The sequence below is a fragment of the Montipora foliosa genome, chromosome 3, assembly GCF_036669935.1.
Source record: "Montipora foliosa isolate CH-2021 chromosome 3, ASM3666993v2, whole genome shotgun sequence".
NCBI classification, from domain to species: domain Eukaryota; kingdom Metazoa; phylum Cnidaria; class Anthozoa; order Scleractinia; family Acroporidae; genus Montipora; species Montipora foliosa.
This window is the reverse complement of record NC_090871.1, coordinates 59,151,301-59,161,300: the sequence shown is the minus strand read 5'-3', so window position 1 is coordinate 59,161,300 and position 10,000 is coordinate 59,151,301. Positions and strand designations below refer to the sequence as shown.

The 10,000-nt window shown below is 39.0% G+C and overlaps 2 protein-coding genes across 4 annotated transcripts in view; both read right to left on the bottom strand.

The window, feature by feature from the left end:
- Positions 1–10,000, bottom strand: part of LOC137997809 (NLR family CARD domain-containing protein 3-like) — a 203,030-nt gene that overhangs the window by 113,494 nt on the left and 79,536 nt on the right. The gene's annotated exons all lie outside the window — the stretch shown is intronic.
- The window catches only part of LOC137997807 (protein NLRC3-like), a 251,804-nt gene that overhangs the window by 239,448 nt on the left and 2,356 nt on the right, over positions 1–10,000 (bottom strand). Inside the window, exons 3-9 of one of the 3 annotated variants that reach the window (XM_068844064.1) lie at positions 9,648–9,687; positions 8,609–8,831; positions 7,731–7,834; positions 4,277–5,531; positions 3,925–3,984; positions 3,390–3,464; positions 2,904–2,987 (exon numbers count right to left, since the gene is read on the bottom strand). In XM_068844064.1, coding sequence (XP_068700165.1) covers positions 2,904–2,987; positions 3,390–3,464; positions 3,925–3,984; positions 4,277–5,465 — 1,408 coding nt within the window. In that variant the 5' untranslated portion in view covers positions 5,466–5,531; positions 7,731–7,834; positions 8,609–8,831; positions 9,648–9,687. The remainder of the gene's footprint in view (positions 1–2,903; positions 2,988–3,389; positions 3,465–3,924; positions 3,985–4,276; positions 5,532–7,730; positions 7,835–8,608; positions 8,832–9,647; positions 9,688–10,000) is intronic. The other 2 variants (XM_068844065.1, XM_068844066.1) reach the window with 2 other exon arrangements.

Below are 10,000 nucleotides of genomic sequence, written 5' to 3'. Positions count from 1 at the left end.
AGGAATTAGGAAATTGATTAAAAAGAAGCTTTCAAAAAGCATTTTCAGAGTTGATTAAAGGGCAACTGACGGAAAAATAAGTATATTTTTTATCGTCAATTTGATTAGCCCTTAGTACAGATACTCGCTTTTTGGCAAAAGCTTGACTTCATAAGCAAAAGCAAATTAAATAGGAATTTTTTTCCACGATCGTTTTGCGGCCATTTTGAAAACGTTTTCGTTGTGGTCACGTGTGGTCATTACGTCATAAGTGTGGAAGAAGCAGAACAGTCATCAAATCCCTCGGTTTGCATCACGTACAAGTTGCAAACAAGACTTACGTTGGATGTCGTCAAACAAAAATTACCCGAGATGAGGCACAAGATACGTTCATTATTTATCTTTTTTCAACCACGGATTAAATGAATCGACCCATTTGTAAAAAGATAAATGTAAACATTGTAACATTCGTAACTCCATGGACAGCAGTAGTCGCTTGCTTGCTATCAAAACATAACGGCAATAAAGCACGGATTGCTTAGACCATTACTTTCTTTGCATCAGCAAAGTTGTAAGTTGTACATTCTAAAATGTTCTAGACTGTTCGAGCAAAATGCGGGCCGAGACATTAGCAAGCCGATCAGCTTTGATAATTGTGTAGATGGGGCTTAGTATTGATTAAAGAGATGAACATTTTACTGTGTCTTTAAGTCGGCAACGTGTAACATTTAAAAATGGAAGACATACATGTTGAATACAAATAATGTTAATGAATGAAAGCCCAAATAAACAAAGTGAATGCAAACGAGTGATTGCGCAATTTTGTGAGACGTGAAATGTCCTTACTCAAGATCTTGCAAGTTATGAATGTAAACGTACAAATGTAGATATGTGGAAGCTTAGATGAGGCAACTATTCATCAATGACAGTTTATAATTGAAAGGGTCATGAGAGAGAATTAGAGGCCTTCTTACAGTGCAAATTAGGAATACATCTCCGTCGAAAGACATTCTTTATTCTCCCAAAATGATGTGTTGTTGAATAGTTTTCTAAAGTAAGGCTTTTTTGATACCTTCTCACCTTATTGTGTAATATGTTTTAAAGGAAATTCCTAGATTTCTATAAGATCATGAAAAGCCAGAATAAACCGTCTCTCAGGCTGATAGCAAGGTCAAAATAGATAGGCATGAAAACACAACAACATGATTGATTTGACACATGGGTGCATCGTTTGCATTAGAAACTTCACAAATAAACAAAAGAGACATCGTTCTGCTCTTTTCAAAGGGTTCAAATTAGAATTCCACACACCCTTTTAAGTGAAATTTTAGAGCCGGCGAAGACGGAAAAAGAGCCTTTTTAACCATTTGGGGAAATTGATATCACGAAACAAAAAAGCACATGGAGGCCAATTATGTTGCAACCCTAACAGCTTCTGGAATTGTTTGTTTCTCACGAAAAAGTGAACAATGCGGCGCGTATTCTTATTTGAAAAAATAAAATGAAATGGCACTGGTGCCAGTCCTTCTGCAATGTAAATTAATGTGCACTGAAGCGAACCTAGTGAGTACATAAACACGTAAACAAGTGGCAACAGCATTTCCGTCTGATCGAAAGGGGTTTATTTAAGATATATATAACAAGACGCCTACTAAGGCGTATCCGTGGGATGCACAAACAGTTAACACAAATTGTCCAGTTACAGTGAACGTCAACTACGGGTAAATTTCGGAAATGGCGAGAGATTACCAGAAAGATAAATACAGTTTGACAGTTTGATACAGTTTTAATACAGTTTTGATACAGTTTCTTATTTAACTTGAAGTTCTTTGTTGTAAAAACTCTTATTACATATGCTGCGCGTTGTGGGATATTCGTTTGCTATTTCCTCCGTATTACTTTGTAACAACGTAATAGCTTGTTTTCTCTATTTCCCTTGTGCATTGAGCAAGGGTCCTAATACAGAACCTTGTGGCACACCATAAGAGCACATAAGAGCACGTAAACTTAGCAGAAATCATACAACCAATCGAGGTTGTTTGGATATTATCAAATAAATAAGATTTGACCAGTTCATTAATTATTCTCCTAAAACCAAAGTAATTAAGTTTATCGAGTAGAATTTTATGATTTTAAGTATTAATGGCTTTCTTAAGATCGATAAAAATACTACAGGTAACCAAGCGTTGTTCCATGTTTCTCTGAATAGCTTCGGTAATGTCAACAATAGAGGTTTTGCACGGCGGCCATGTTGCATGGCAGGAACAATAGATTCTTTTTCCCATGGGAACAAATGTTCTTTCACCGTGCAAAACCTCTATAGCATGTTGGGTAGAATGACCCTGGCGAAAGCCATACTGTGAGGAATATAGAATAGAATGCAGATTGATAAACCTAATCATTCGATTATAAATTAGCATCTCAAAGATTTTATTAAAATTTGAGAGTAAGGATATAGGCCTATAATTTGAGGCATCAGTCTCATCATCACTTTTAAATATCGCAATTACTTTAGCTATTTTGAGTTTAGACGGTTAAGCTCCTAAAGAAATAGATATGTTAAAGATCTCGGCTAAAAGAGGGGAGATGATGTTACTCGCACACTTCAAAAGCTGCGCAGGACATGAGTAAGGACCATGCGATTTATCGTTGGGGAGAGACAAAAATTCAAATTTAACCTCACTTGGTGAGACAGGCTGAAAAAAAAAAGGACAATTAGGTGATTTGGATCTAGGAATAATAATATATTCAAGTTGAAATGGAGTGACGATTAGAACAAAGTAATACATCCATTTAAAACCACGTTGGACAGAGTGAAAAAGCTGATATGTAAGAAATGCTCATTGTATGATTTTTTTTTTTTTTCACCTAGATTTCCAACATGGTCCAATTGCCTCTATCGCCTTATTTCAGGTCATATATACCTTTCGTTCGATGAGAAGCCAGGGAAGACGATGGAAAGCTTTCGCTTGCAACAAGGAGCTGACTTTGTTCACTGGCAGAAACATCTGTCAAAAAGTTCAACCACAGGTCACTTAAAGGTGGCATTCGCATACACAGCGCATACAATACAAGATTATTAGAATAATAATCTCATTAGTTCTGGCCCAACAGCTCTTAGCAGCAGGGAGCCATTTGATTGGCCCTTTTGAGTATTCCTCTAGACAGCGGGCACCAAACCTAGCGACTGTTAGCCACTCACAATACATTAAAAAAAAAAACGTCTACATGTACTAGGTTTCGTTGTTTGGCAAGATTCTATGAAAAGGATGTCCTTGACAAAACGTTAAGACTGCAAAAGTAGTACTGTATCTACATCAACCACTGCCAGAAAACCTTAATTCAAAGAGCTTCTCAGTCAGTTAAATTTAGAATCAGATTTAAACTTGATTCAGTTTAGATGACTTTACCTGAATGTTGCTTAGACTCTTTGTATTCTCCTCTTGCTTTCTTTTGTGAAAGGCCATGATCAGTCAAAGATATATCTGTAAATATTTAAAAGTAAAAATCTGTACCACCTGGGTGGGAGGCAGAATTCATTTTTTGCCTTAAATAACAGAAGGTCAGAGGAAAGATTCAGATGCTCACTCAAAATAATCCAAAGACCTACTAGGGTCGATAATTATATTTTTCAAATTCATGGAATGCTGATGGTGTCCCCCATACCCATCAGTGGTTATCAATGTCTTCAAGTGTACAGAGCGTATAGGCATATGACGTCACAAGGACCAAATAGAGAAAGCGCTGTCAAGTTGATGTCAAGAAACTAATCCTCCGTTAAATAAACTCCTCCTCTCTCACGCAAAGACAACATATTTTTTGTTCAGTTAACCAAGGCACCTTATCACGTGAGTAAACAGGCTCTATTCGAGAATTGTCCTTCCAACAGCTAATTTGTACTTGTCAGAATCCTAACGATTCTACCTTTTACATGTAGGTACTCACGGGATTTTCTCTTTAATTTGCCTTGCTCTTCTGATGACATCTGAGGCTCGCAGGAAGCATCTGTTGAAATACATACGGGCGAACAATACGTGAATCGCTCGAAGCTTAGAAAAAAAGTAGTATTACACTTTCAACGGATATGATACTGCCTTCTGAGTGTATATTTCTTTTCTATACAGCGTAGTAAGGGTTTCGTCTCACTGAACTACTTTTTAGCTTCATTTCCCATCATACTTTGAGCTAGTGAAGCTGTCATTCTAGTTTATGTCTACATGATAGCAAGATGATCGACTAAGTATCTATTTGAAACGATTTTTATATAAAAGGACTGAAATACATTGTTAAGCCATACCATTAACTAAGTTGATCATCTTTTTGATAAGATCTTTGCACTGCTCAGACCAGCTATATTTCGTTCCATAGGAGTCACGCAACACCTTAGCCTCATCAAGCCTTGTCTGCCTGTTTTTGTTCCAGATGTCCCTGATAGCTGCTGTCCATGCATTGGGATCCTCAGAATCAATGACGAATGAAGAACCAGATGGTACATTGCACAGGGCTTCTCCAAAGCCAGAGTTCTTGCTGACGATCACAGGTAACCCAGCTGAGAGAGCCTCCAGACCTGTCAAACCAAACCCTTCTGTTCTGGAGGGCATAAGTACAAGATCCACCTCACAGAATAATTCCTTCAACTTTTCACGGCTTTCGACATAGCCTCTCACCCTAAGGCGATTTTTAGGAATACCGCATTCAAGCAATCGATTTGCGATCTCCTCGTGTTTTCCATCGTCTGCTCCGACAAAAACAAGCTGAATGTCAGGCAATACCGCAACAGATTTTGCTGCAATGTCAAATCCTTTTAACTCAAAGTCTTCAGCATCTCCACGACCAAACACCAGGACACTGCATTGTTTTCTTTCCTCAGAAACTTGCTGAACACTCAAAAATTCATCAAAAATACCAGGCGTGAAGTTGAAAACACCTTGATCTTTTTGACAACTGCGGAGGTATTTGCGAAAGGCCTCTGCCAACTTGGGCCCGACTCCTAAAACAAGATTAGCCGTCTTGCACAGTTCTACTTCAACAGTGTGCTTTTCTTCGCCCCTTGAGATTGGATTCTCGTAACATTTGAACATGCTTAGTTCCTCTGGGTCAGTGTGTATCACTTGTATCCACTTGCATTTGTGAGAATTGCGGATAACTTGTGCTTGGCGACCAAGTTTCACTCCATGACCAACAATGACGTCTATTCGCAAATGCTCTGGTGGAAAGCTAAGACACTCCAGTTCTTCATACCCAAGCAGTCGTGTTGCCTCAAGAATCTTTATGTCATGGTTGCGAGCTACTTCCTTATCTTCCTCAGAGCATTTCGGTAAAAAGTAAGTGATTTCGAGGTCTGGGAATTTGGCCAGCTGTATGGCCAGCTCTCTGTTGATTGTGGAAAGTCCGCCTTTACTGGATCCCCACTCAGAAGCCAAAATGGTGACTCGAACTTTGTTGGGGCCAAGTTCTTGAGAATGCTGCCATGAGCCTGACGCCATAGTTAAGTGTGGTGTTAACGCTGCTGCATTGGGTGGATGAACCTTGAGCCAGAGCTATTCCGTAACCTTAACACACATAAATAGAAGAAATTAGCAGACACATTTATTATGGTGGACAAAAATGCAACTCAGTAAAAGAAGGGAGTTGAGAATGTCAAGAATGACCCAGGGAAAAGCAGTTTCTCAATAACACAGGGGAACAAGGAGTTTAACTACTGAGCAATGGCTATGATTAAATCAACAAGATGTCTTTTTAGTCCTTCCCGCCACCTAAAAACCTTTTTATTAATTACAAAACTATTGTCATAAAACGTTTGGAAGTTTCGCCAGCTAAAAACTTAACTACTACTTCCAACATGGGCAACCTCTAGAAACTTCTAACTTTCATGTATTCATAAAACTGTTTTGCAATAATAAATTATGATGATCATAATGCTGCTTTGCTATAATTTTTTTCTCTGATCCAAAATTCTCCTATTTATAAAGTAAAGTGATCCCAAAGTGTTTATTTTGTGCTTTGTGATCTGTTTGTTTCTGTGTATGTGTGTATGCTGACCAAAGTTTGTATTAATTCATATGTACGAAACTGGCTATCTATCTTTTTAACTTTGTAGTTATTCGAGGTCGCCTGTCCCAGCCCTTTCTCTTTTTTAACTTATTAAATGTAATTATATCCTGTTTAATGTGTAGGGTAATAAAGGATTGTTTGTTTGCCGTGAATGAGTCTCCCTGGTAAGTACTAATAAGCTGTAAGATAACTGGGCACGCGACCTTGCAAATGCTTGTATATGACACAACACTTGGCTAGCTTAGCATTCGCAAAGAAAGGAATCGATTTGAGTTTGTTAAATAACTGAACAGAACATAGGGTGCATAACTATCAGCACCAACGATGATGCTTGCTGCTCTCTTTTGTACCTTTAAAATACGATCTAGACAATGTTTATCACAGTTTGATCAGATAACACTAACATAATCTATCACTGGTCTAATAATAGCATTATAAAAGAGAACTCTATGCTTTATTTCCAGGCAATGACTACAATGTAATCTTTCTTAAAATTTCAATTGATGAGCTGCGATAGTTTCTTACATAACCTATCAACATACTATTCAAATGTCAGTTCCCTATCAATTTCCAGACCTGAGAGCTTTGCACATTGTACGTTTTCAAGTTGCGCTACATTAACAGAAATAGTCATGTCATTAGGGGTTCTGTTGGAAAGACGTTTGCCACAGATGGTAAGAACGTTTGTTTTCTTCTCATTACACTGTAAGTGGAAGCTTGCTATAGCTGCAGCCCAATGAACCGTTTCAGAAACTGCTGCATTTAAGGAAATTTGCAGACGATCCATATCCATCCAATTGATGGAACAAGTTAATGTCGTGTCATCAGCATATAAAGACCAGTATTAGCATAACAGACATGAAGTAACTAACACTGAAGCCCATGAAATTTAATTATTAGCATCTGAGGGAATACAGTCCTGTTGGGAGACCCAGGAAAATTAAAAAAAAAAATTGTTGACAAATTACGGTCCACTATCCTGGTGGGGCTCAGTTTGTTCTCCAACGGTCATAACTGTGGGCACTTGAGCATCAAGCACATCTTTCGGAAGGTGTTTTCTTGCGATCGAGTCTACAAACTACTGCCTAGGGTTGCTCGCATGACTGCAATTGCATTGATGGTGTGTTGAAATGAAAGTTCAATTTTTCTCAATTGATTCTGATGTGAAAATTTAATTCTTAGCATCTGAGGGAATACAGTCCTGTTGGGAGACCCAGGGAATAAAACAAAACCGTTGCTGACAAACTGTGGTCCACTATCCCGGTGGGGGTCAGTTTGTTATCCAACGGTCGTAGCAGTGGCCACTTGAGTGTCAAGTGCATCTTTCAGAAGGTGTTTTCTTGGGATCGAGTGAACAAACTACAGTCTGAGGTTGCTTGCAAGACTGCTATTGCGTTGATGGTGGGTTGAAATGAAAGTTCAATCTTTGTCAATTGATTCTGATGCGAAATTGTGAAATTGTGACCATGGGATCATTTTATCTCACAATATTTGACTCAGTTTGGTGGGCTCCCGAGAACGGATTGTGAAGCCTTTCAAATTTATAACATGGTGGGAAACCGAGAAATTGAAGAATGGCTCAGATCATGTTGGATCTGGAAAATAAGCAAACAGGAAGGAAGATACCCACAATGGCAATAAAGTAAGGCTTTTTAATTGAGAATTCTTTCATATAATTATTTTCTTAAGCCTTTTACCGTGATTTCCAAACAAATCCTTATGTTGTTGTCGGCCATGTTGGCTTCCCTCACACTAACCTTGGGGTGCATCTGGTTTGAACGTTATTCGACGAACTGTTGGTCTGACATAAGTAAAACCTACTATTAAAGTTGCAACGTATGGAAAAAGGGGATAATGCTAATGGTAATGAATTTATATAGTGCATTTTCTCTTAACATATTCAAATGCGCTTTAGAAGCAAGCGATCTATGGATGAGATTGGACATCAGCATATACAGGTGCGGCTTGCAGCGGCTATCAGTCTATTAGCCATCTCACCCAGCACATAAATGAATGAAATGACGCCTGACCACAACACCGGGAGCTCCATGCCCTATTCTTTACGAATAGTGTGTGGGTTCTTTTACATCCCCCTGGGTTGTGAACATTCAAGGGTTGTGAGACAGGGCCTACGGTTTATAGTCCTTGTCTGAAAAGACTTTAAATTCTTAACCATTTGCGGATGTAATGACAGTAATTACAAATGCAGCACTTTCTCCTCAGTTATTTTAAGACCCTGAGTGTTGGTCCGGCTGGAGTCTAACTCACGACCTCCCGCATGGCAGCCTGATGCTCAACCAACTGAGCCACCGGTGCACGGTGACAATGAAGAAGAAGAAGAAGAAGAACGGACTTCGGAGAGATGCAAACACCTTTGACTACAGCTCTACTTTCCCTTTCAGTCCAGAAAGAGTTAAAGCACAAGCATACACCTCCTTATTAAGACCTATCTTAGAATATGGTAGTTCTGCATGGGATCCCTACAGGATGTACCAAAAAACTGGCTTGAACAAGTACAGCGAGGTGCTGCGCGTTTTGCTACTAAAACATATTCATGACAGGAAGGATGTGTTACCCAAGCATTAAACCATCTTAATTGGCCAACAATGAAGCATAGAAGGTGTCAGTACGAATCACGGCCAATTTGTAGCGCTACCCTTTTATTCGCTGAACGTCGAAAACTCTCCAATACAAACAGGTATATAAAGCAATAACTCGGTCAAACTACTCATCAAATATCCAGTTCCCTTGGACGTCCTTGACTGTGTAGGTGCGAGAGACAGACAGAAAGAGGTTTTCTAATAAAGAGAAAGGATTTCAACAAATGTCACAATGTTTCTAAATAAGCGGCAACAAAAACTCTGAGTTCTTACCGCACTGTTCGGCTCGAAATTGACATCTTTGCTACTCTTACAAACAAACCTGAGCACATGGCATCAAAGACTCACAAAAAAAAAAAAATCACGTGACATGAGACCAAAATTACTTGGGGGAGTTGCGAGCCACTACACAGCCAAGCAGTAATAAATAGACCACATTATGTGAAACATAAAACTGTAACGAAAACTAGAAACTTTGATCCGATGAAGTTTATTCCGGTACAAACATCATGCGACAAGTATAAATACAGTTTCTGGCCTAGAATAATTAATGACTGGAACAGTTTACCGCCAAATATCATAAATATGACCTCAATAAGTAATTTTAAAGTAGCTGTAAATGCGGGAGGTGCGGTGGCCTGATGGTTAGAGTGCTTGACTCTGGATCAAGTGGTCCGGGTTCGGGTCCTGGCTGGGGACCTTGTGTTGTCAGTTCTTGGGAAAGACATTTTACTCTCACGGTGCCTCTCTCCACCTAGGTGTATAAATGGGTACCGGCAAAATGCTGGGGGTAACCCTGCGATGCAATGGCATCCCATTCAGGGGGGAGTAGAAATACTCCAAGTCGCTTCATGCTAATGAAACCAGAGATAAGTGCCGGCCTGATGGGCCTTCTGGCTCGTAAGCAGAGCCTTTACTTTACTTATAAAATGATTATATCTCTGCTCAAGTTTTAGTTCCACCAATTGTTATTTATTTCATTGTTATTATACCACAATTATTTATTACATGTACCTTTTATCTTTGCAATTTGCACTGGAACTTGCTAGATAACCTAATAGGGTTTTGCAAATTAATTATGCAGATGTCACTTCATTGTTGCTGTAAATGTACGATTATCATTACACAGTACTTTTCTATGTAATCTTAGACGTCGACAAGAGCGACCTCTTCTCGTTTTCTCCAAATCATACTATTGCTTTATGCTTGAATAATACTCCAAACCCAGGGCTCGACACTAACGGTAGCCAACTAGCCACAGGCTAGTGAAATTTCAATTTTCAGGCTTGTAGATTTTGAGTTTCCACTAGCCATTGGGGCTAGTAAATATTGTGAAACAGTGGAGTTCTGGACGAAAACAAAAATGA